At 43.7% G+C, this 27,088-nt stretch overlaps 2 protein-coding genes across 3 annotated transcripts in view; both read right to left on the bottom strand.

Moving 5' to 3' along the window:
* Positions 1–4,088, bottom strand: part of TMEM87B (transmembrane protein 87B) — a 44,460-nt gene extending 40,372 nt beyond the window's left edge. For both annotated transcript variants that reach the window (XM_084900244.1, XM_084900243.1), the window contains exons 1-2: positions 3,834–4,088; positions 114–174 (exon numbers count right to left, since the gene is read on the bottom strand). In XM_084900244.1, coding sequence (XP_084756370.1) covers positions 114–174; positions 3,834–3,962 — 190 coding nt within the window. In that variant the 5' untranslated portion in view covers positions 3,963–4,088. The remainder of the gene's footprint in view (positions 1–113; positions 175–3,833) is intronic.
* A 19,446-nt stretch (positions 4,089–23,534) lies between these two features.
* Positions 23,535–27,088, bottom strand: part of MERTK (MER proto-oncogene, tyrosine kinase) — a 104,643-nt gene continuing 101,089 nt past the window's right edge. The window contains exon 19 of the mRNA XM_084900216.1: positions 23,535–25,866. Coding sequence (XP_084756342.1) covers positions 25,353–25,866 — 514 coding nt within the window. The 3' untranslated portion in view covers positions 23,535–25,352. The remainder of the gene's footprint in view (positions 25,867–27,088) is intronic.

Genomic DNA, 27,088 nt, shown 5'->3' with positions numbered 1-27,088 from the left:
GATAATACCATGTTACATTAGCTTCCATTTAATTAATGTATTAGTTTATAATATATTGTTACTTGTTTATGATATGTTGTTATGGTAGTATTATGTTAGTTTATAAGACTTACCAGAAAACTTGATGTCAGTGGAATTAAACATAATTTTTCTAAATATCAAAGGTCCTGATTTCTAAAATGAAAAACAATACAGAAAAACCATGTTAAATTACACTCTACTATTTAAGAATATAGCTTTACCCTGTAAAACATATAGCTCTAATCCTTGCCGTCCTCCCTTTGACCACAGTGATTGCTTTTTAAAACCATACTCTAATCATATCATTCATTTGCTTAAATCCTTTCCTATGTATCTCCTCCCTGTAGTTGATATGAGGCTCCAGACTGTCCCTGGCACCAGCATTGCCAGCCAGGGGCCAGCAATACCTAGGAGGTGAGGGCTGCTGCACGGACACAGGACCTGCCTGCACACCTGCGGCTGGTACTATGTGAACGTGCTGCTGATAAAACAACCAGCCCTCTCTCTACATTGTGATGGTTCACCACTGCGCTTACAGCAGACAAGTTCTCACGGCAACTCACAGGACTGTCCATCATCAGGGCCACCCACTTCCTCTAGGACCTTTCTTTCAGCTCCGCCATAGCAGGGTACTCCTTACCCTCATGATACTCCTTCCACAGAAAACTTACTTAGAAGCCTTTATCCCTATCACTTTGTCTTCACCTCATGATTCCTTCTTAATCTTTAAAGCCAAGTTCAGAAGTCCCTTTCTTGGGAAGTTTATCACCATATCCCAAAGCAGGCCAGACCCTCCCTTAGGTGGTCTCTGGGACTCATTCTTCTTCACAGCCTTTCCCACAATTAAAACAAAAGAATGTATTACAGTGGTGCCTCACACAACGAACTTAATTCGTTCCAGGAGCAAGCTTGTTATGCGAAAAGTTTTCCCATAACAATACATGTTAAAAAAAATAATTCGTTCTGTAGCATAAAATATGCTAAGATGACATAAAAAATATATGCTAAGATGACATATTTTTATTTAGATACATCTAAAAACATAATTTAAAAAAAAAAACAACACACATTTTTTTAATTTTAAGACAGACTAAGTAGAGTCTACCGAATCTTGCACATCTTCATCCATTTTCTGCTTTTTGGCCGATGGTTTCATGAAAAACCTGTCCAAAGTTCGCTGTGCGAGGCGTTCGTTATGCGAGGCACCACTGTAATTAGTTATTATATGTTTGCCCTCAACCAAGAATAAAAATGCTGTGTGAAGGGATTATGTTAACAAGTAGTTAGGATTGAAAGGAAAGCAGACAGGGCAGGCAGCTCTTTCATGAAAACCCCTCTACCTTCTCCAACACAGTGTCCACAACAATCACTATAAATAACAGAACCCCCAGGCCGGATCAACAATAAAACCCACAGCCCAGATCTCTCCTCTGAGCGCCAGATCCACATACCCAACTGCCTAAAGGTCATGTCTCCTGGGATGTCCAGTGCACATTCCACACCAACATTCCCTGAATCAGACACACTCCTCTCTGCTCCTCGGCAATTCTTCCTGCCTGGCCCCCTTGGTGGCAGGTGATGCCATCCAGTCACCCAAGCCATGACTCCTTCCAGTCACCTCACCTCCACCACCTACCCCCAAAACATGCCTATTTTATCTCATAAACACTCCCCACACTTAGCTCTTACTCTCCATTCCTCCTACCACTGCCCTAATTCAGGCCTTTGACATTTTCTGCCCACATTTCTGCAATAACTTAACTGGTACTCTGCCTCCAGATCTGAGCCTAGAATTCATCCTTAGATGCCAGCCACAGTGATTAGCATTTATGTCTAAAATCCTTCAATGGCTCGCCCTTATTTACACCCAAAAGTTGCTACTAGTGGCCTGGGGGGCATAATCCAACTTATAAATGGAGTTCGTTTAGCCCAAATGACATAACAAAAATATGGATTTTTGTTGTTAGTCAAATGACATAACAAAAATATGGATTCTGACTTTTAAAAAAGCAGACCTGGCAATTCTGTGCCTAGACTATCCCCCAGCAGAGCGAATGGCGACTACCCTCTTCACAAAGGGCATGGAACCTATAGTCCACTGCAGCCTCCACCACCTGCTCCACTTCTCTCCCTGATATGCTTGTTCCAGACCCCACAGGTCCTAAGTTTAGATCCCATGCATCCACTGCACCCTCCACCACCCCCTCCAGTCCAGAATCCAGCTCACTTCACTCACTGATACGACTTGTCCCAAACCCCACAGGTCCCGAGGGTAGACCCTGGCATCAGGCTCAAGGCCAAGTTCAGACACAGAAGGCTTATGCTGGCCCGAGTCCCCTGTAACACTCATGACAGAATGCCACTCAGCAGAAACACCACGGATTTCTTCTCTGCTGCTGCTCTACTCCCTCCTTCTTCACCAAGGTAACACCTTTTAAGACCAGAGAGCGGAGTTGGAGAACTCCTCAGAGCTCCAGTAATATCCCAAGAATGCTGCCATGTAGGCAACTGCTGTCCTTATTGCGTAAGCTTCTTGAGAGAAGGGGCTGTTGTCTGAAACTCACCTTTGCAACAGCAATGGTCAGTGCTGTGTGTGGCACACAGTAGGTGTTCTAAACTATTTGCTGACCTCTACAATCAAAACAATCGTCTCTTGATGCATTTGTAGCACAAATGAAAGAAAGCCCACTCTCCTATCCTGAAGGACAAGTCCTGACAACTTAAAATTGGGGGTGGGGGGTGGGGAGTCAGCCCATTCTTTGCAAAGAAGGCCTTTCTGGTCGTCTCCTCCCCCGCCCCAGGACTGCACATTATGCGGGACCCAAGGAAAAGCCTTTGGAGTCTCCACATCCAAAGTACACCTGACAAAGATCTTTAGAGATATGGTCGTCATTTAACAACCTGTACGCAGCTGATTCACTTCCAATACTGTGTACTGTCTTAGTTTATGATACTGTCCATTCACTACAGAAGGTCTCAGTATGGCTCTGAGTTTTGCTTCTTATTGACCAGAGAAACTCAATACAAGGGATATGCCACACCTATGGGGACACCAACCACAAGGGTCCGGGAAGAAATGGTTGCCCTGGGTCGTAAAGGTTCAGAAAAATAGCCACTTTTGTACCTCTGTGCAGCTTTTATGTTACAGGCAACACAGCCTTGCTACTAGTACCTTCTTTTTCTGGTTGAGAACATCAAAATGTAAGTTTTGCCTTTAGAACTTGGGACCCCATTCCACGGCTGTAGAAAATACGCGTCATCTCCTCCGTTATATGATAATGCCCCTCCTCCGTTTCCTGGCCCTCTTTGGCAAGACTTTCCAAAATGCTACCACCCCTGCCCTTCCCCGTGCCCATCCCGCCACATCACGTCTTCTATCTACTGGACGGAAGTGCTCAGCTAGCCTGTCCTGGAAGGACATTCCCAGACTGCGGCCTGCAGACCAGCTCCACCAAAGCCCCATCTCCCCACAGAACGCTCCCAGGACCCAGGACGGCGGGAGTCAGGGGCCCAGAAGGAAGGAAGGAAGGAAGGTGGGCGGCCCCTGCGCGGCCCCCTCCCATAGACGGAGAAAGCGGAAGTGGCGCGCGTCCTCCAGCGGCCGGAACGGAGCCGGGATCTCCGAGTGGCCGCGGCGGGGGGCGGTGGGGACGCAGGCGAGCGCCCGGGCCGGCGCGGCCCGCGAACTCGGCCTGACGGGGCCCCAGGGCAGCTGGCCCCGCGCGGGCGGGCCCGTCGCTCCCACTCCCGGACCGGCTGAGGAGGGGCTGCGGCCGGGCTACTGGGGTGCCCAGCTAAGAGGCGCCACTTACGTCGCTGATCGTCGCTGCCCAGCGCCCGGGCTCAGGGACGGCGCGCACGGCCGCGGGGCCGCAGCACAGCAGGCAGAGCGCGGCGCGCAGCAGCAGAGGCCCGGCCGACGGGCGGCGCATGGCAGCCATCTTGACTCAGAAGCCACCTGGGCCCGGGACACCCGCTGGGCGGCCGCTCCAGGTCGCCCCGCCCGAAGGCGATGTTGCTCCGACCGGGAAGCGGACCGGAGGAGGATCAGGAGCTTGGGAAGCGGGGCGGGCGGGGCCGGATGGGCGGGGCTGGAGGAGGGGCGGGAGCTTGGTAAGGGTGGGCGGGGCGAGATCAGATTGGGGGCGGGGCCAGATGGGCGGGCCTGGAGGAGGAGCGGGAGCTTGGGAAGGGTGGGCGGGGCGAGATCAGATTGGGGGCGGGGCTGGAGGAGCGGGAGCTTGGAAAGGGTGGGCGGGGCGAGATCAGATTGGGGGCGGGGCTGGAGGAGGAGCGGGAGCTTGGGAAGCGGGATGGGCGGGGCGAGGCCGGCGTGGGGCCCCCACGGGGGCGGGGCCAGAGGAGGCAAACTCATGTCACAGGCTGGTCTTGCTGTGGTAAGATTCTCAGTGGGGTGTACTGCGTGGAGTTCCAGGTTCAAGGGCTGCTCTGTATGTCTCAGTTTTGCACATGCCCCTAACATGATCCTCTCAGCATAGGGCAGACAGATGGCCTGTAAAATCATAAAAAGTACTTTGAGGTCAGGGTCAGTTGAACCCAAGACATTGTGCTGTGTACAGAATAGTTGATTTTCAGAACATATAAAGTTGCTGGGCTTGGGTACTTTGCCAGCATTTTGGCTGTCTTGCCGACAAAGAGAACTACTTTTAAATAATTCTTATTGGTCAGGCTGGTGTGTCTCAGTGGTAGAACATCAACCTATGAATCAGTAGATCATAGTTGGATTCCAGTCAAGGGCACATGATCTGGTTTTGGGCTTGATCCCCTGGGGGGTGTGCAGGAGGCAACCAATCCATGATTCTCATCATAGATGTTTCTATCTCTCCCTATCCCTTCCTCTCTGAAATCAATAAAAGTATGTCTTTACAAAATTATTATTGAATGTAAATAAGCTCAAGAGGGAGAATACAACTCTGAATTAACATAGTCATTAAGGTAACCTAGAATTGATTGATAGTCAAGAGCTCCCAGCTTCCTTATCAGTCACCCCAACTACTTTTAGTAATTATTGAGGTTCTAGTCTATACTTGAGATTGCACATGCATCTTCCTTTCCCAGCAAGCAGTGCTATCATGTCTGTGTGGGTGGGAATGTGGGAATAACGGTGTCAGAGGTTTAGAGGGTAGGTGAGGTGGGAAGAGAGGACATGAAATGACATTAGGAACCTACAGAAGTTAAAGGTGAGTTAGCTGTGGGAAGCCAGGGGTGGGTTTGAAGATGTTTTATTGGGTTGGCAGCTAAGTAATTGCGGGTTTCACACATATATGGCTTCAGTTGAATTTTTAGTTTGCAGACGTAGTACAAATGTAAAACACATTTTGTTATTTGATAGTTGGCTATTCAGCTGTTAATCAGTAAAAAAAGTTTTTTGATCTGTTTTGTAGTTTTCGTTTGGCGTTCGTTGAAAAATGGAAAATCAAAAGGAACATTTTTGTCATATTTTGCTTTTTTATTTCCGCAAAGGGAAAACGCATCGCAAGCTCATAAAAAGTTATGTGCTGTTTATGGTGACGAAGCCTTAAAAGAACGGCAGTGTCAAAATTGGTTTGCCAAATTTCGTTCTGGTGATTTTTCACTCAAAGATGAAAAACGCTCTGGTCGTCCAGTTGAAGTTGATGACGCCCTAATCAAAGCAATAATCAATTCGGACTGTCACAGTACAACACGTGAGATTGCAGAGAAGCTTCATGTATCACATACATGCATTGAAAATCACTTAAAACAACTTAGCTATGTTCAAAAACTTGATACATGGGTTCCTCACGAACTGAAAGAATCACAGTTAACGCAACGCATTAGCAGCTGCGATTTGCTAAAGAAACGTAATGAAAATGATCCATTTTTAAAACGACTGATAACTGGCGATGAAAAATGGGTTGTTTACAACAATATCAAGCGGAAAAGATCGTGGAGCAGGCCAGGTGAACCAACTCAAACAACATCAAAAGCTGATATTCATCAAAAGAAGGTTTTGTTATCAGTTTGGTGGGATTACAAAGGAATTGTCTACTTTGAACTCTTACCACCCAACCGAACGATCAATTCTGATGTCTACATTGAACAACTAACGAAATTAAACAATGCAGTTGAAGAAAAGCGGCCCGAATTGACAAATCGAAAAGGTGTTGTATTCCATCATGACAATGCAAGGCCACACACATCTTTGGTCACTCGGCAAAAATTAATGGAGCTTGGTTGGGATGTTTTGCCACATCCACCATATAGTCCTCACCTTGCACCATCTGATTACTTTTTGTTTCGATCTTTACAAAACTCCTTGAATGGTAAAAATTTCAATAATGATGATGATGTCAAATCGTACCTGATTCAGTTTTTTGCTAATAAAAACCAGAAGTTTTTTGAACGTGGGATTATGATGCTGCCTGAAAGATGGCAAAAGGTCATTGATCAAAATGGGCAATACATTACAGAATAAAGTTATTTAGTTCCATGAAAAAATTGTCTTTGATTTTCTTTAAAAAATCCGCAATTACTTAGTTGCCGACCCAATAGTTAAGAACAGCTTGTGCCAAGGCCTTGGGGAAATTGAAAGACTTTCTAGGTGATTAGATTTTAGTGTGAGACGGACATGGGAAAGAGGATATTTTAACAGAATCAAAATATACAGGTCCTTCCAAGCCATTTCAGGAAGTTAGCGCTTTAGTCTAAGAACATCAGACAGGCAGTCATGGTTGTTAAGCAAGGAAAAGGATGTGTCCAGAAAGGTCATTTTTGTTGTCATATGAAAACTGTGTTAAGGTGTGCAATGGAAGGACTAGTTAAGAATCCTGTAAATTTTTTATGGCCAGTTAATAAGTCACAGTATTCTCAGAAGTAGCCATGGGGATGGATTGGCTTGGTGACTGATTAGATATTGGGGCTTAGGAAGGAGGGGAGTTGAGCCTGCTACCAAGGTTTCTGGCTGGATCAAGTGAGCTGTTGAACACCCAAAGGAGGAGAGAATGTGAACACGTTAGGTTCAAGCTCCCCTGGGGATGTCCATATAGTAGATATGAGTCTGATGTCAGGAAAAGCATTTGGGATTCTGTGAGCATCCTCATGTAGATAGATGAGACTGCCAGGGAGACCAGAACAGTGGGAGGAAAGGAACAGTGGGAGGAAAGGAACAGGTAGAATCCTGAGGAATTTAGGGTCATGAAAGGGTCATTAGAGCAATTGGGACTCACCCCTGGCTGTGCTGGAAAGTCACTGAGGAGCTTTACATAGTACCCAGTCACCATTCTGGAAAGACTGTGGAAGTGGAGATGGTGTAGTTATTAGTCTACCTGGATTTTTCCCTAAGGTAGTATAATCCAAAATGTACAGTCAATATGCACAACACAATCAGGACAAAGTATCCCCATAAAACTCCAAAGACTAGTAGGTGCTATCATCATCTGGACAGGAGGAAGCAGGGGGAACAATGGGATACCAGACGGACCTGTGACAGGAAAATCCCAAATCCCCAGCAGGTACTCGCTGCCAACCCAAGAACAGAGCCAGAGCAGACAGGGAGCTCCCTAGAATCTGATTTGCAAGTGAGGGCAAAGGTTTGCAAGGTCCTGCAAACCTGGGTCTTATACATTGAATCTAACAAATGGACAATTTCATCCAACAATGCTCCACAATGAAGAAAAATCATTGAAAGCAGAATTCAAATTCAACAGTACAGGGACAATATGGGGAAAAGAAAGAGAATGTTAGATAAAAGTGGGTGTGGTGAACAGAGATATGAGCACATTTAAGGCCATTAAAATAGTTCATGAAAACAAGAGGGAGCTATAGAGAGTGAAGCTAGAAATTGTATTCGGTTCAATACTTCCTAAAAGTTTAGGAAAATTAATTTCACATAAGATAAGCAATAGTGAAGTTATAGGTGTGTGTGTGTGTGTACAGTTATCCTATCTAATAAAAAGATGCAAATTAACCACCACCCCACTATATCCACAAGCCACACCCACCAGCCAATCAGGAGCGAGTATGCAAATTAACCCAACCAATATAGTTGTGGCCACAGAGTGAGCAGGAGACTGGTTTCTCTGGCAAAGGAGGAAGCCAAGCTTTCAGCATACCCCTCAAGGCTACAAAGTTTCAATTATAGAAGATAAATAAATCCCAGATACCAGGGCCTCTGCTTGGGTCTTTGGGGAGTGTGACCCGCCTGCAAACCACCATAGGCACCTCACCCAGGCCGCCCCACACCCCAAGGGAACCTCCAACCTGATCTGGGACACCATTCAGAACAAACCAACTGGCCCCCACCCATGAAGAAGCTAGATATGCTATCTAATAAAAGAGTAATATGCAAATTGACCATCACTCCAACTCACAAGATGACTGTCCCCATGTGGACACAAGATGGCCACCACAAGATGGCCAGCAAGGGAGGGCATTTGGGAGGGATCAGGTCTGCAAGGGAGGCAGTTGTGGATGATCAGGCCATCAGAGGAGGGCAGTTAGGGATGACCAGGTCTACAGGGCAAGGCAGTTAGGGGTGATCAGGCCGGCAGAGGAGGGAAATTGGGGACAAACAGGCTGGTAGGGGAGCAGTTAGATAATCAATCAGGGTGGGATGAGAGTGGTTAGGGGGTGATCAGGCAAAAGTGGTTAGGGGCAATCAGGAAGGCAGGCAGGTGAGCAGTTGGGAGCCAGCAGTCCTGGATTGTGAGAGGGATGTCTGACCTACTGGGATCGGGCCTAAATGGGTAGTCAGACATCCCTCTAGGGTAGGGGTGTCGAACTCAATCAGAGAAGGGGCCAAAATCTAAAATCCAGCCTAAATCGCGGGCCGAATGGTTTACTGAACAGTCATAAACTGACAATGTCATAAACTGACAGCGGAGTGCAGTGATGACAGCGCGGTGCGGGCCACATTGTAAGGCCTGGCGGGCTGGATTTGGCCCGCAGGCCTTGTGTTTGACACATGTGCTCTAGGGATCCCAGATTGCAGAGAGTGCAGGCTGGGCTGAGGGAAACCCCCCCCCCCCAACCCCTGTATGAATTTTGTGCACCAGGCCTCCAGTATATATATATTATGCAAAATGTCCCCTAGGGAGACCAGGTCTCTATGATGTGCGCTGACCACCAAGGGGCAGTGCGGAATGAAGGAAGGCCCTGGGCAGCAGTGGAAGGCCCCAATCAGTCCTGATCGCCGGTCAGGCCTAGGGACCCTACCCATGCACAAATTTCATGCACTGGGCCTCAAGTTATAACATAAAAAAGAATATGGAGCACAATACATTCCTTCAGAGAATGAAAGCATGCCAGAAAGAGGTGCCAGAAGGGCTAAAACTGCAACCTACTATCTCAGAGTAAGTTAATAGAAATTTGCAAAATGATAGGAGATACGTTCTCTCATGCAGAGGGAAGAGGTTATAGAATTCAGGAAAAAAATTAGAAATAAATATTTCAGAAATAAAGACTAAACTAGAAAAATACAAGGGTGGATAAAAATAAGTATTAAAAATGGAAGCTAAAAGAAAAATATTAAAATCTAAAATAAATGAAAGTGATATAAGAATTCATGAAGACATTTCAGATGTAGAAGATAGGTAAAACAAAGCCAACATTCATAAATTAGAAGATTCTGAATTAGGCAATGCAACAGAATACTAAAAAATATAATTCAAGAAAACTTTTTTGAAATAAAATGATCTACAAAATGATGGGTATATGGGGAGGGAGTGGAAATTGACTGTAAATGACCAACAAAATAAGACATTCAAGTGGAAACTATGAGACATTTTGAAAAAAAATTCTTTGTTCATTGAGATAAAAAAAATAGTTTTTATAAGAAAAAAATCAGAGTGTAATAAAAATTTTTGATGATAATGCTTTGTAATAGAAGACAATGACATAATACCCTTAAGACACACTCTGAACACAAATGAGCTTTAAGCGTTTTAAAAATTCATCCATAAGCCATGTTGCTAATAGAATTATTTGTATTAGCCCCAAACTGGCAACAACCTGAATGTCCATCAGCAGTAGAATAGATAATTATTCATCCAACTGAATACAGTGATGAGAATGAATGAACAACTCTACACAATCTCATGATTGAATCCTACCAAACACATTGGGCTGAAGAAGCCAAACACAAAGGGATACATATGCTATGGTTATGGCTTTTCTTACAAAAAGTTCAAAAACAGGCAAAACCAATCTATGGTGTTAGAAGCCAGAATTGCATCCAGTGAGCTGGATTCTGCAGGGCCTCTCCCAGTTTCAGCCATTGTTTTCATACTGGCCTGCTCTGTACTTTCCAGCTAGTACTGCTGGGGCCTTTGGGGTTCTGTAATTCAGATCTTTCATATCCCCCTGGAGGGGGTGATGTTACTGACTGAAGGGGGATAAGAAGGATTCTCCGGGGGCCAGCAATGTGTATTTCTTTTTTTCTTTATCTGAGTACTGGTCACAGTAGTTCAGTGTACCAATCTGTACACTTAGGTGTGCACTTTTCTAAATGAATGTTAAACCAAGGAATCCATGCACAGAGAAGAGATGAGAGGTAATCGATGACCTTGGCAAGGTCACCACTGAACCACACTGGCTGGGCTCATTTGCATTTCTTTGATGTCAGTTGTTACTTTCATTTCTGATTTTATTTATTTAAGTTATATCTCTCTTTTTCTTGATGAGTCTGGTTAAAGGTTTATTTAATTTTTTTCTTGTTTCTTGAGGTACAAGAAACAAGGAATGCTTTTGCTGTGTCCCATGGATTCGGGGTTGTTGTGTTCTCATTTTCATTAATTTTAAGAAATCTTTTGATTTCTTTCTTGGCCTCATTGTTAACCCAGTCATTGTTTACTTACATGTTATTTAGCCTCCAGGTCTTTATGTGTTTTTCAGTTTTTTTTCTTGGAATTATTTTCTAGTTTCATATCATTATGGTTGGAGAACATGCTAGATATGCTATCAATCTTCTTAAATTTATTGAGACTTGTTTGATGTCCTAACATGTGGTCTGTCCTAGAAAATGTTCCATGTTGTCTTGAAAATAATGTATGTTCTTCTGCTTTGAAGTGAAAGATACCAATTAAATCCACCTGATCTAGTGTGTGATTTAAGGCCACTCTTTACTTATTGATTTTGTGTTTGGAAGATCTATCCATTGATATCAATAGGAGGATTAAAATGATTATAAATGTGTGATGTGTATGTTTTTTTAAAATTTTTATTTTACCGAAAGAGATACAGACATGTGATCGCTTGCCTCCCATATGTGCCCTGACTGGGGATCAAACCCACAATGTAGTTATGTGCCCTGACCGGGAATCAAATCTGCAACCTTTTGGTGTATAAGACAATGCTCCAACCAACTGAACTGAGCCACATAGCCAGGGCTGATTTTAGTTTTGAGTTGAGGCTCATCCTATATAATAAAAGGCTAATATGCAAATTGACCAAACAGTGGAACAATTGGTTGCTATGATGTGGATTAACCACCAGGGGGCAGATGCTCAAAGCAGGAGCTGCCTGCTGGTGGACAGTGCGCTCCTACAGGGGAAGTGCCACTCAGCCAGAAGCTGGGCTCATGGCTGGAGAACACAGCGGAGATGGTGGGAGCTTCTCCTGATTCCAAAGCAGCGCTAAGGACCCCTCAGGGGATGTCTGCCTGCCAGCTTAGGCCTGTGGGGAGTGAGCCTAAGCCTGCAGGTGGACATCCCCCGAGGGGTCCCAGACTGCAAGGGTCCCAGATTGCGCGAAGGCACAGGACAGACTGATGGACCCCTCCCCCCCCCCCCCCCCCCAATGCACAAATGTTGTGTACCAGGCCTCTAGTTTATATATAAATGTGAAAATTGGCTGAAACCAGTTTGGCTCAATGGATAGAGCGTCGGCTTGGGGACTGAAGGGTCCCGGGTTCGATTCTGGTCAAGGGCATGTACCTTGGTTGCGGGCATATCCCCAGTAGGGGGTGTGCAAGAGGCAGCTGATCCATTATTCTCTCTCATCGATGTTTCTAACTCTCTGTCTCTCTCCCTTCCTCTCTGTACAAAATCAATTAAATATATTAAAAAAAGTGAAAATTGAAGAAACTTATAATTATATAACATAATTTTTGTGTGTGTCAAATTTTCGTTGTTTACTAAGGTTCATGCAACAAAATTCAAGAACACTAAGAAACACAATTGTTTGTAGAACACTAGCCAATCTTCACCAGCAGGTGACACTAGCAGATTGAATATATTGTATATAATAGTGTTTACCCTAAATGTCTTTTTATCCTAGAGTTTACGGCTCCTAGCTGCAATTGGTCATGCTGTACCTTATTTGCCTCTAATGTAAATATAATTAAAACCTTAAAGCAGTCAACAGGCATTTATACCTCACTCAGTGCTGGGTATTGCATATTTGTGCAGATTGCTCATAATAGACTTAGCAGGGATGTTACCTTATTTAAGAGCAATTACTTTCATTTCCAATTTAGATTTTTTTGCTAGTCTATTTTATCATGTAGTTTCCAAGCAGATTAAAACTAATATCATTGACATAACCAATGAAGCAGCATTAGTTATCTCCTATATCCAATGCACCTGGATAGGGAGGGATAAGATCAGTAACGCATGGGCTGTGCCATCACTACAGGGTCAGTAATGCAAGGCAGAATGGCTAACGCTCTGAATGTGGGTATCAAGCGTGTGTTAGGGCTAATGTGGTTATTTTGTTCAAGAATTCTTCATTTGAATCTGGCTGGTGTTTCTCAGTGGTTAGAGTGCCAGCCCATGCACCTAAGGGTCTCAGGTTTGATTCCCGGTCAAGGACAGATACCTGGGTTTGATCCCAGCCTTGGCTGGGGCTCGTACAGGAGGCAACCAGTCAATGTCTCTCTCACATTGATGTTTTTCTCTCTTTCTCTTATATATATCTCTCTCTCCTTTCCCCTCCCTCCCTTTCATTGTCTCTAAAAGTCAATGGACAAAATATGCTTGGGTGAGGATTAACAAAAACAAACAAAAAAGAACTCTTCGTTTTGTTTGAGCTCCCACAGGAGCAGACCCTGAGATAAGGACTTGAGTAGAAGTAGTTTATTTGGGAGGTACAGTAAACATTAGTAGAGAAATGCGATGGGATGAAGTGTGTCCACCAAATTCATGTTAAAATCCCAACACCCAGGACCTTAGATTGTGAGTGTTTGTGGAGAAAGGGCCTTTGAGGAGGTAAATAAAATAAAAATGAAATAACATAGGTGAGCCCTATACCAATAAGAAGCGGTTAGGACACAGGCACATAGAGGGACGACCATATGAGACACAGTGAGGAGACACTGTCTACACACAAAGAAGAGAACCCTCAAGACAAACCAACCCTGCCAACACCCGGGCCCCTGACACTCTGATCTCGGGCTACTACCCTCCAAAACTGTGACAAAATCCATTTCTGGGGGTTAAGTCATCTGGTCTGCGGTACTTTGTAACGATAGCCCCAACACACTGATGTGACAAATGTGACAGGAGGGGGATGCAGACAATAATGGGGCATTCCCAAGTCAGCTACCACTGTGGACAAAGGGAACTAGTCCCACAGAGAAACTGATAGGAAAGGTGAGAAGCACATGACCCATAACTATCTCCCACAAGGCATGGGGGAACTGAGGTACAGTATTCTATATTCACACCTGTATGTCCTGTGAGGGCTCCTTTCTGGAGGGCACCAGCTACACTGGCAGCTGCAGTCTATGAGCAGAGCAGAGAACCTTTCCCAACATTTTTTAAAAATATATTTTTTTATTGATTTCACAGAAGAAGGGAGAGGGAGAGAGAGATACAAACATCAATGATGAGAATCATTGATTGACTGCCTCCTGCATGTCCCCTACAGGGAAGTGAGCCCTACAGGGAAGTGAGCCCACAACCTGGGCATGTGCCCTGACTGGGGATGGAACTGTGACCTCCTAGTTCCTAGGTCAACGCTCAATCACTGAGCCACACTGGCTGAGCCCTTTCCCCACTTTTGAGGAAAGCACTTAAGCAAAGAGATGCAGATAGACGTGAGAGCTAGAAGTCAGCTCAGGCACATGGAAGTGAAGAGACAGAAGTGATATGGACCAGGCACTGATAGGGACCACTACAGAAACTCGGCCTCAAATGTTCACACCTTAGCTTACCTGACGTCTTGTATTTGCTTCAAAATAATGTAAGATTAAAAGAAAAGAGTGGGGCACAGATATAACAAGATTGGCCATGAGTTGATCATTCTTTAAAGCCTGGATACATGTAATTAGTTATATGACTACCCTGCCTCCTTTTGTGTAAGTTTGAAATTTTCCATAATAAAAAGTTTGTAAAAAGGACACATATGTAATACCTTTATCAATAAAGAAATTTTTAAAAAAGTACCAACTGTTCTAACTGATTTGGCTCAGCGGATAGGCCATTATATCAGCCCGTGGACTGAAGGATCTGGGTTTGATTCCAGTCAAGAGCACGTACTTGGTTACAGGCTTGATCCCTGGCCCTGATTGGGGCATATTCAGGAAGAAATGAGTCAATATGTTTCTCTCACATCAATGTTTCTCTCCATCTCTCCCCCTCCTTTCCACTCTCTCTAAAAATCAATGGGAAAATATCCTCAGATGAGGATTAACAAAAAATAAAAACAAACCCCCCTCCCCACAAAAAAACAAAAAAACAAAAAGTACATTATCAGCTGCTGTGAGATGGAGTAACAGGAACAAAATTTACCCTTCTGCTTAAAACAACCACACAAAAACCAGACCAAATATATGAAACATTTTCAAGACACTGGACATCAGGCAATGAAGAAGGACAGTTATCCCTGAGAGAAAGAAAAAAGAAAGTTTCCAGGCCACAGCATGGGATGGAGAAATCAAAGCTGAGCCTGGCAGACTCCCTGAGTTTAGAAGACCCAGTTGGAAGTCCAATGTGAGAAAGACAGCTAGTTTGAAAGATTGCATATGAAGAGAGAGGTGCACAGAGAGGGAATCCGAGATGTACAAAGGCCCTCCTTCCATCTTCAGCAGAGAACTGTTCTGCCTCTACATGTGAATAAAGTGGTTTTTTAAAAATTTATTTTATTGATTTTTTACAGAGAGGAAGGGAGAGAGATAGAGAGCTAGAAACGTCGATGAGAGAGAAACATCAACCAGCTGTCTCTTGCACACCCCCTACTGGGGATGTGCCCGCAACCAAGGTACATGCCCTTGACCGGAATCGAACCTGGGACCTTTCAGTCCGCAGACCGATGCTCTACCACTGAGCCAAACCGGTTTCGGCTACATGTGAATAAAGTGAATGAGCTCACCCATCCAGCAATAATATAAGGCCCAGGAAAGGAGAAATGGAAATACTCTATTGTAAATTTTTATACTATATTTGGAATGGTTTATCACTTGAATATAGTCTGTGATGAGTTTAACATATTATTATATATCTTAAAGCAACCATTAGAACAACAAAAATAGTTGTCAGTAATAAGCCAAGATAAGAGATAAAATACAATCATAAAAATATTTCATTATTATTTTTTAAATATTTTATTGATTTTCTACCGAGAGGAAGAGAGAGGGATAGAGAGTTAGAAACATCGATGAGAGAGAAACATCAATCAGCTGCCTCCTGCACACCCCCCACTGGGGATGTGCCCGCAACCAAGGTACATGCCCTTGACCGGAATCAAACCTGGGACCTTTCAGTCCACAGGCCAAGGCTCTATCCACTGAGCAAAACCGGTTTTGGCTCATCATTTTTTTAAAAAGCAAAAAAGTGGATCATGGGAATGGGTAACAGATAAAACAAATAGAATACAAATAATTGCAAGATGATTGACTCAAAACAAACTATATCAATAATCATAGTAAATATCATAGTAAATAATATAGTAAATAATCATAGTAAATAATATAAATGATCTATCCTAATTAAAAAGCATCAATGCTAAATTGATTGAGAAAACAGTATCTTACTATATGCTGCCTTCAAGAAAGGTACTTTATAGACACAAATAGGTTAAAATTGAAAGCATGAAAATGACATGTTAATAGTACAAAAAAGAAAGCTGGAGTGACTATATTAGCACCAGACAAAGTAGATTTCACAGCTAAGAATCTTGTGAAGGATTTAGGGAAATTCATTTAATAATAATAATGAGAGAGGGGTCACTTCATAAAAAAGACATACCAGTAATAATCCTATACATTTATGCCTCTAATAACAGAACTTAAGATGAATAAATTTCAGGAAATTTATAAAAAGTCCACAATTATAGTCAGAGATCTGAGTAGACTTCCTAAATAATCCAAAAAAGGAAAATCCAAAATCTGTAAGAACATAGTGGATTTAAACAACATTATCAACCGACTTGATCTAATTAATTTCAATAGAACCGTGGTCGGCAAACTGCGGCTCGCAAGCCACATTCGGCTCTTTGGCCTCTTGAGTGTGGCTCTTCCACAAAATACCACGGCCCGGGCGAGTCTATTTAGAAGAAGCGGTGTTAGAAGAAGTTTAAGTTTAAAAAAATTGGCTCTCAAAAGAAATTTCAATCATTGTACTGTTGATATCTGGCTCTGTTGACTAATGAGTTTGCTGACCACTGCAATAGAACGTTCTACCCCAAAACAGCAGAATACATACTCTTTCAAGTTCACACAGAACATTTGCTAGATACATGTTCACATTGGTGAATTTGCAGCATAAATGAATTTGGTGCATAAATGAGTGTTTGTTATTGTAGGGGAGGAAAACTTTCTTCTTATGTTCTCTTGCTGAGACCCTGTAAATTAGATCAACAAAAGAAAAGATTAACAAGAGAAAAACAAATAATTAATTAATGTGTACACACGGGAGAACTCAGTGATGAGTCACTCTAAGGGTTGGTTAGAACTTGGGTTTATATAGCATCTTAACAGAGACCAATACATTTGTAGAGAGGTGACAGTGGCAAAAGAAAAGGGGTTACAGGCTTCCAAGGGGGACAAACTGTGGGAAGGTAAATACATGGCGGAAACAATGAAATAAGATCTGTTTGTGTGGGTCCATCTTTTGTTTTTTCCTTATCTGATTTTTTTCAATTTATTTTTAGAGAGTGGAAGGGAGGGAGGAAGGGAGAGAGAGAGAGAGAGAGAGAGAGAGAGAGAGAGAGAGAGAGAGAGAGAGAGAGAGAGAGAGAGAGAGAGAGAGAGAGAGAGAGAGAGAGAGAGAGAGAGAGAAGAGAGAGAGAAGAGAGAGAGAGAGGAGAGAGGAGAGAGAGAGAGAGAGAGAGAGAGAGAGAGAGAGAGAGAGAGAGAGGAACATCAATGTGAAGGTGTCACATCAATGTAAGGGAGACTGGGGACTGGGGATTGAACCTGCCACCATGCCTTTGACTGGGAATCAAACTCACGACCCTTTGGTCCACAGACCAATGCTCTAACCACTGAGGAAAACTAGCCAGAGCTGTGGGGGTCCATTTTGAAGCTGACTTGCCATTTTCTTTATTGAAATTTCCCCAGGAAAGAAAATGTATGGCAGTCTTTCCCCCCTCCGCCACCCCCAGAGGTTTCTGCTTTGGGTCAGCTAAGGAAAGCTTGGAGAAGGCTTCTTTCCACGTCTATTGATCCTCACTCGCCTCCAGCTCAAAAGAATCCTGTGCCACAATGGCACATTTGGAGGTGGCCTACTTTAATTTCCTACATATTATACATTTTCCTACATATTTAAAACATGTTCTTATTTAAAATATTGTAAAAACTGCAAGTTTTATCTAATTTTTAAAGAGTTAAACAAAAATGAAAAATTGTTGATCGTTTTAGGAATGTTTAAGTGAGCTTGCCTTTCATTATGTTCAGAAAGACACAGGATAAAGGAGTGTTATAGAAGACAGGAGAAAAACCAAGCAATACTTAGAGACATGGAGTTACACTGCTTTATTATGCCGGTGTACTCAGAGGAATATGTCTCTCAAATTCTGAGCAAAGTAACAAATGAGGAGTTTTCTTTTTATAAAAGAGTCCTATGTATGCTTAGTAGATCCCTCACAGGAAGCCTGTAGCCTTGAGCACAACACAGTTCTATTCAGTTAAAAAAAAACACCTGGCATGAGAGCATGGGAGTATCAGTACCTTACATAAGATGACTAGCCTACAAGATCAGACAGCTAAGCTTATCTTCCCAATTATTCAAGTAGAAGTTAAAAAGCAAAGTTAACAAGGGACCATCTAAAAATAGCAGAGTTAACTCACAGAACAAGGGACTATCTAAATAGAGAATTTCAAATAGCAGTTTTACAAAATAGAGGTTACTATGCTTCAGATTGACAACACAGTTCGGTTCTGCCTCTTGGGAAGGCTGTAAATGTTGGGAAAGTTCAACTTAAAGTGTTATAGGAAGAATTAGCCTTTAATCTTCTCAGGAGGATTTCAAATATTTGAATGAGGAAGAATACTTTTTGAAAACACCATTTTATTGAGGTATAACTTACATAGCATAAAATTCACCCATTGTAACTTACAAGTCAATAGTTTTCAGTAAACTTTATGGAGTTCTGCAACTATCACTACAATCTAGTTTTAGAACACTTTCATCGCCCTTCTTTGGACATTTCACAACATGAAATAGTATGTAGTCTATAGCATCTGGCTCCTTTCACTTAGCAAAACATATTTGAGACTCAACCATGTAGTATTACATCTCAGTAGTTCATCCCTTCTGTTGCTAATAGTGTTCCAACCATTGGCTGATAGAACACACTTAGTTTATGCACTCACCAGTTGATGGACATTTGAGTTGTTTATCTTTCAAATATGTCATAAATAATGCTGCAGTGAGCATTTACCTACTTGTCTTTTTGTGGACATATGTTTTTATTTGTTGGGTAGTTTCCAAGAACTGGATATCCTTGGGATTATGACAAGTTTATTTTTAACTTTTTAAGAAGCTGCCAAACTGGTTTCCAAACTAGCTCTATTTTCTCCAGTAGCTATGTATCAAGGGTCCCAGGTCTCCATATCTTCACCAACACTTGGTATTTTCTTTCACTATACCCAGAGGGCTTGGGGTGGTATCTTACTATGTGGTTTAATTTACATTTCCAAAATGGCTAATGATATTGAGCATTATTGTCTTTTTTTGTTATTGTTGTTAATCTTCATCTGAGGATATTTTTCCATTGATATTTTATAGAGAGTGGAAAGGAGAATGAAAGGCAGAGAGAAACTTCTATGTGAGAGAAACACATTGATTGATTGCCTCCTGCATGTGCCCCAGCCAGGGCCCAGACCAGGGAGGAGCCTGCAATTCATGCCCTCGGCAGGAATCAAACCCGGGACTCTTTAATCTCCAGGCCAACGCTCTAGCCACTAAGCCAAATTGGCCAAGGCCATTATTGTCTTTTTATTCTCTTAACAGTATATTTAGCAGCAAAATTCTAAAATTTAAAGTCCAGTTTATCCATTTATACTTTTATGGATTGTGTTTGCCTAACTCAAGGTCACAGAGATTTTCTCCTATGCCATCTTCTAGAAGTTTCATGGTTTTATATTTAGGACTATAATTCATCTCAAACTAATTTCTGTGTAATTTTTTTTTGCTGATGGATGGCTATTGTCACAGCTGCATTTCTTTGAAAGTTTTGAAATCACAGTTTGAGTCTTCTAGCTTTGTTCTTTTTCCAAAGTGTTTTGTTTTTTGCATTACCATATATGTTTAAGATCAGCTTTCAATTTCTACAAAATAGCTGCAGGGATTTTGATTGGAATTACCGTAAAATTATAGATCAATTTGGGGGGGATTATCATCTTGGCAATTTGGGGTGTTTCAACCCATAACCATGAAATGTCTCTCCATTTATTTAGAGTTCTTTAATTTTTCTCAGCAATGTTTTGTAATTTTCAGTGTATGTCTCACACTTCAGATATTAAGTTTGTTTCTGGCTATTCTATTTTTTTGGATGCTATTGTGACTAGAATTTTTTTCTTAATTTCATATTTTGGTTGTTCATAGTACAAATGCAATCATTTTTGCATAGTGACCTTGCTAAGATCATCCATTACCTCTCTTCTCTGTGCATGGATTCCTTGGGATCCTCTACATATGGAACCATTTCATTTGTGAATAAAGACAGTTTACTACTTTTGCAACCTGGGCACCTTTCTCTTTTTCTCTCTAATTTTTCTTCCTATGGGGTGGGGCCACAGAGTCTGCTTCCAGGGAGAGCACACAGTCTCTAGTCCTGAAGTTTGTGAGAGTCCCAATAGCACCCAAGGCTTGGCTGATCTGTTTCACCTGTCACTAATGAACTTCAACAAAATGTGCATGCCAAGCCATTCTGAAACCGGTTTGTCTCAGTGGATAGAGTAGGGGTGTCGAACTCAACCAGAGAAGGGGCCAAAATCTAAAATCCAGCCTAAATCGCAGGCCAAATGGTTTACTGAACAGTCATAAACTGACAATGTCATAAACTGACAGCGGAGTGCAGTGATGACAGCGCGGTGCGGGCCACATTGCAAGGCCTGGCGGGCTGGATTTGGCCCGCGGGCCTTGTGTTTGACACATGTGGGATAGAGCGTCGACCTGTGGACTGAAAAGTCTCAGGTTTGATTCCGGTCAAGGGCATATACCTTGGTTGTGGGCTCATCCCCAGTAGGAGGTGTGCAGGAGACAGCTGATCGATGTTTCTCTCTCATCGATGTTTCTAACTCTCTATCTCACTTGCTTCCTCTCTGTAAAAAATCAATAAAATATATTAAAAAAAAAAAAAAAGACAGTGCATTGGAGGCGAGCTGTGTCCTGCTAGGGCTGTGACTAACCACAGCAAGGCCCAGGGAGCTGTTCTTGGCAGACCCGGACGTCCAGAACAGTATTCTCCTCCGTGAATGTCAGTGAGTGGGTGAGTTGATTGTGTGTCCTCATGTGACTGCTGTTCTGGTTAGAATGTATAATTATGCAGTCTCAATAAGCCCACGAATCAGTTTAAAATTATTGCGTCTGTAAGAGGTACTAGGACTTACTCTACATAACTGAAATTTCCCTTTCAAATATCTGTATGTACAATCCATTTCAATAAAAGATTATACACAAAAACATCCTAACATAGTGGTCTTTGAGTTAGTTTCAGTAATTATTACACTTACTAGTAAATACAAATAAGTTGTCATCTAGACATGCTTTTTAAAGTTGGACAGAAGGGCCGTTTTACTTCTATTCTTGGAGCTTTAAGAGAGAGAAAATAAGATTCACGCATAGAAACAGTGTGCATTACTGAAATGCTCTTGAAAGAAAACACAACTTCCTGTTTTCCATTTGTCAACCAAGGTTAGTGAAACGTCTTTAGAGAAGTTAAGTTGCTTTCGTAGCGGATTTATTCTGCGGTGGTTGTTTTCCCACTGACTCAGCAGGAGTTCCAGCTGGCTTTGCTGATGACCAGAAGTTATAAAGTTCTTGGTTTGAATCAGGACTCATCTGGCCAGAATCAACCTGATTTGTAAGATAAGAGACGGGGGCTTTGGGCTGCTTCCTGCGCAGGGAACCTCTTCTTGGTGGAGGCAGAGGGAGTGTCCCCCTCCTCAGGGGGAACTGACTCTCCTAAGGTTCCCAAATCCTGTTGATTAAAGCCAGCACTGCTCCCATCACCACATCTGGGAGGGATGGGCCCTGTGGCTCACAGGCTGACAGGAGGGGCATCTTTGAGCATGGATGTGTCTGAAGTCGCCAACTCTGAGCCAACAGCCATCTGAGGTGAGCGATGGGGGCCAGTCTCCTCCCCTCTGCCAGCTGTCTAGCTGCATGGATCACTGACAACAGTGAAATACTTTTCTTTCCCAGTTAGTTTGTATTACTTTGGAGTCAGTTGGTAACATAATCAGGGAAAATATTTCTACTATGACAAATGGTGAGTTTTTACACCATAAGGAGTGAACTTGGCAGAAACCATCAATGGGAAAAGCTTCTAACAAGTCTAACGTTCTTTCAGAAAGCTGGCCTTCCCAGGGGTGGGGAGAGGGTGCTCACCGTGCACTCACGGAAACCTGGACTCCAGGAGCGTCACGCAGCCTGCCCCAGATCGCAAGCACAGCCTGAAGGACCGGTTCGCAGCAGCCTTTCCGCTGTGGTGTCCCTGCTCCTGGAACCCTGACCCTCACTTCTTCCTATTCAGTAAGAAAAGTCAGGAAAAGGGTGAGGGAAGGGAGGAAGGAAGAAAGGAAGGAAAGGAAAAGACCTTCACAAGGCAGAGCTAGTCTCCCTCTGCAGGTCAGGAGAATTTCTGTATTATATTTTTCTCGCCTTCTTCAGTGGCCTCGGTCCTGTCCCAGCCCAGCTGAAGACAATGACTTGTTTCTCCATGTTTTCGCTCCCCCATGGTTAGCCCGGAAGAGCCCCTTACAAAAGTAGTTTGAGTTGACACAAAAGAGAACTTGAAAGGCTATTTTTAGTTCATGCTCAGAAGACACTACTAGTTTGCCAAGATCGGGACTCCCCTGAAAGTTCTTTCAAAACTTTCCGACAGTCAAACGTGACTGAGAGGACACGGGTTGCAAGGTTCTCAGTGAGATTTCAGATGCCTGAACGATGGTGGTCCGGCTCGTTTTCCTCTTGGGAAAAGCAAGTGGGCTGTGTGTCACCCAGGCCCTGGCGCATCGCGGGGGCTGGATGAGGGCACTTCTCTGTGTGCTGATCTCTCAAGAAAAGCCAGAAGCCACGCTGGCCCACTCCTCCGCTCTCCCGTGGCAGACCCGGTCCAGCGTCCCAGCCCTCTTCAGGGCACACAGCACACACTGAGCAAATGGCACAGGATTGGGGCGCTATGGAATCCGATGAGCTATTCATTACATACCTGTTTCCATTAGATAATGAAAAGTAGATATAAAAGAGCACAGTAGGTCAGCACTTACCATCCTCAATAGGTTCTTAGAAACTGTGGCTTGACGTGAAATGATGTACAATGAGACCATCTTTATCAGAGGCTAAGAGTTAAGTTCCTATGTCTTATTTCTGGTCACAAAAACATAACCAGACTCCTAAATAAAGATCCAAAATGCTCCTACTATTAAGCATTAAAGTAAATGGGAGCTCTACACACATTTAAGAGGATAAAAAAAAATCAAGATGATTTCCCAACCCGCCGATTCCAGTCCAGGATGGTGGTGGCTGGAGCCTCTACAGTAGCTCAGGGCGCCAGACGGGACCCACCCTGGACAGAACTTTCCTCCATCGCTGGCCACTCACGCCCACCTCGCTCACATGGGGACAGCGTAGACGCGCCAGTTCACCTCACATACACAGCTCTGGAGCATGAGGGGAAACCAGGTCCCTGGAGAAAACCCACGCAGGCATGGGCTCCAACTCCACCCAGAGAATGGCCCTGGACCCCAAACAACTTCTTCTCGTTAATGTTATAACGAAATGACATTATTCAAGGATCTTCTGTATTTTAATAGTTTCCTTAATATGACATTTATATAAAACTTCCAAATAAGTTTTTCAATTTGCTCACAGATGTGAACACTGTACTTTTTTTTTTCTTGAACTAACCATTCATTAGCTCCTGATCAAGACTTTAATGATGAGTTATTCACATTCTTAATAGTCACCATCAATAAGAAACTTTGTGCAAAAAGATGTAAACATTTTTATTGATTTTTAAAAATTCATTTTAGAGAGGGGGGGAGAGAGAGAGAAACATCGATGAGAAACATCAACATTGATCGGCTACCTCCCGCAGGACCCATGCTGGGAATGGAGTCTGCAATCCGGGCATATGCCCCAATGGACAGGGAATCGAACCGGTGACCTCTTGGTGCATGGGTCAACGCCCAACCACTGAGCCACATGAGTTGGTCTTTATTAATTTTTTTTAAAACAACCATTCAAAAAATCCCAACAGTAGATTTTTTTTTTTTTTTACTGACAAAATGTGATACTGGTAATTCTCTTGCAAATTCTTTCCCAGCCCTCAGAACTTTCTAGTATCAGGCATTTAACAGTGATGGGGGAGCTACTCATCCTGGATACTGGGGCACCAGGGCTGGCAGCCAGACTAAGGTCCACGCCCCTGAGCTGGTACAAAAGCTGACCTCAGGCTGGTGACCTGGCTGAGGATGACAGTGGTCCTGGCCCAGCCGTGCTGCCCCGAGGGCTGAGATCGACTGACCACATCCGGCTGCTGCTCTTACTAGGACTGTAAGGTAGCCTCTTCCTGCCTCAGTTTGCCCATCTGCGAAGTGGAGAGAATAGTACCTATCTGGTAGGGCTGTTATGAGGACTAAATGAGAGCCATGCCTCATTTATATGTGTTTATTAAAGTTAAAAGGTCAAGAGGCTCTGGAGCAGACCCCCAAATCATGTGCTTAGAACCTGCCAGAAGCAGATTGCTTGGTTATGAATTCTTGTTTCTTCCCTCTCTAGATGTGGGCCACCCCAGGCCACGCTGCCTTTGCAGCCTCAGTTCATGGCCCACACGTGATGGCACTGGCACCCACGTCATGATGCATAGATTCAACAGGTCAGTTCACGGAATGTGCTCAAGAAACAATGACTGTTGGGACACCGAGTAGCCAGGATGCAAACGGGCTGCTGAGTGCTAGGCCTGCTCCCTGCTGCCTGCCTCCCCTAGGGAAGCCCTCCACTTGTCCCACACTCTTCTGCAACCCATTTAACTCGCTGCACTCAGTGTGTTTTCAACCCTTTAAATAACTTTCCGCCCTTCAACATTGGTCTCTCCAGGATGATTTTGCTTATCTTTAGGGAACATCCAAGAATGGCCAGAGCAGGTGCATCGAGTGACAGGCACTAAGGGGATTCCTTTGCAAAGCCACGAGGCTGCCAGCAACCCTGGTCTTTCCAAGTCTCAAGTAAGTACCACACATCCTTCCTCATTTGTATTTTATTAGGAAGTTGTATCAAACAATCAGTTATAAAACTTTACATAGCAAAAGGTCATTCTTATAAAAAAGGTGATTCAGAGGAGTATTGGATTCTTCATAAGACCAGAAGCAAAGTCAAACAATTTCATTTTACGAATATTTTTACATTTAACAGGAAAATAAAAACAATAACTGTGCAAATGTTAACATCAAGGAGCAACTGCAGAGATGAGGCTGTTAAAGCTTAAATTTTAAAAATCTGCATGATAAGTGACATAAAATAAGTCATCTTTTATTAAAATATAATATCTATGTCTCTTTCCACCATATACACATATTTTTCTATTTAAATAAATATATATTAATGTATTTTTAATGACGTACTGAACAACATTCATCTGGTGCTTTCGGGCTGTGGCAGGGAGACGGATACCAGAAACTTGGGGCGTACCTGGGTCTCTAAGGCAAAGGGGTCTGCCTCCCCGGTTTGGGAATGTCCTGGCTCTCCTCACACGAGGACTGCTGAGTCTTCCGAGGAGTCATCTGCGAACAGAAGCTCATCTGGCGGTAGGCTCCCCACGGGCAGCGTGCTGGACTGGGACCAGGGGACCCCGCTCCTCGTGTGTCTGTCCTCCGGTAAAACACCGTTCTTTCCCACTGTCCCTGCTGCTGGGGCGGCGGGAGCCACGTCTTCCCAGTTCTCACTGCCCCCATCTAGAATGTACCTTCCCTCGTGAGGTCCATTCTCATGGACTTGGGCTGTGACCACGCTGACGGCAGCGCTGGTCGCACAGGCAGCAATGATAGAGTCAGGGTCCATGTCCATGTCCAGCTGAGCAAGGGGGTGGCCCTCTGCCAGGCCCTCGCAGCTCTCTGGAAACGGCGTGTTGATGTAAATGACCTCGGCTTTGTCCTGCACTTCAGGCAAACTTTCCAAGAACTTTTCTAGCTGCAGCCTCAACATGGAGAATGTGGGTCGGTCCAAGGGCTCAGCCCTCCAGCAGGAGTGCATTATTTCATACCTGCAAGCAGAGAAGGGGAGTTAATTCCTGGCACAGCACCCAGCCCTCTGTGCAGTCCACCCCTTGTTTTCACCTTGTCTTGGATTAAAAAAATAATAATAATTTTACAGAGAGAGGAAGGGAGAGAGAGAAGTAGGGGAAGAAGGAGGAAGGGAGGTAGGGAGAGAGAGAAACATTGATTTGTGGTTCCACTTTATTTAGGCATTCGTTGGTTGATTCTTGCATGTGCCCTGACCGGGGATCGAACCCACGATCTTGGCGTATCAGGTTGATGTTCTAACCAACTGAGCTACTGGGTGAGGATGATTTTATCACATTTTAATCCATACTAATTTTACTTTTTGGAAGTTACTGAGGTTTTCCTTGTGGCATATTTGTTCAACTTTTATTATAAATTTTCCATGGGTATGAGATAGTGCTCCTCTGTCTCCAGGAATATAGGACATAATATGGCCCATGGGCCAAGTCCAGCCCACCATCTGTTTTGTGTGACCCTGAGGAGGAGTGGTGAATGATTAAAGAAGACAGATAAGAGAATACAGTTGGGGCCAGGTAGGACCTGTGCCTAGATTAGGAAACAGTGACTCTTCCTGTAAGCAGGACCTTTATTTTATAGTCAGAACACACAAAGCAAAATAAGGGGAGTGGTCAACATGTTTACAATGTTCTCGAGAGTTTCAAATCTACTTCATTCCTGTTGTTGCACTCAAGCCTGGTTTTGGTAGCACTTGCTGCACCTCCCACAGCCCACACCCCTTAGCTACCTAGGACTGCAGGGTCGGATTATAGGTCAAGTTTACAACCATAGCCTTTGGCTATAATTGTTTGCCACAAGTCAGTCCGAGGCTTGATCCTGTCCGAACGTTGTAGTTGCTCTCCACAGTAAATAAAGTTTTATTGGAACACAGCTACTTTTATTTATGTGTGGCTACTTCTACTGCAATGGCAGAAGTTAAGTAGTTTCAACAGAGACCACATGGCCTCAAAATAAAAAATACTTACAATTTTTCCCTTTCCAGAAAAAGTGTGCTGACCCCTGTTCTGCACATGAAGCTGGGTTTGTCACCAGGAGAGCTGTTAGAAGGGCCGGGGAGGGGTGGGTAAGGAGTGTGTGCCTCACTGTGCCTGGCGTTTTGTGTGTGTTACTGCACCTACTCTTGTCAACAGCCCTGTCCTTGTTACTTTGCTATGTGGGCAGCAGGGGAACTGGTCTCTGGCAGGA

This window comes from Pipistrellus hanaki (genome assembly GCF_964339955.1).
Source record: "Pipistrellus hanaki genome assembly, chromosome: 12".
Taxonomy (NCBI): Eukaryota; Metazoa; Chordata; class Mammalia; order Chiroptera; family Vespertilionidae; genus Pipistrellus; species Pipistrellus hanaki.
The sequence above is the reverse complement of the archived record's forward strand: the minus strand, read 5'-3'. Positions and strand labels throughout refer to the sequence as shown.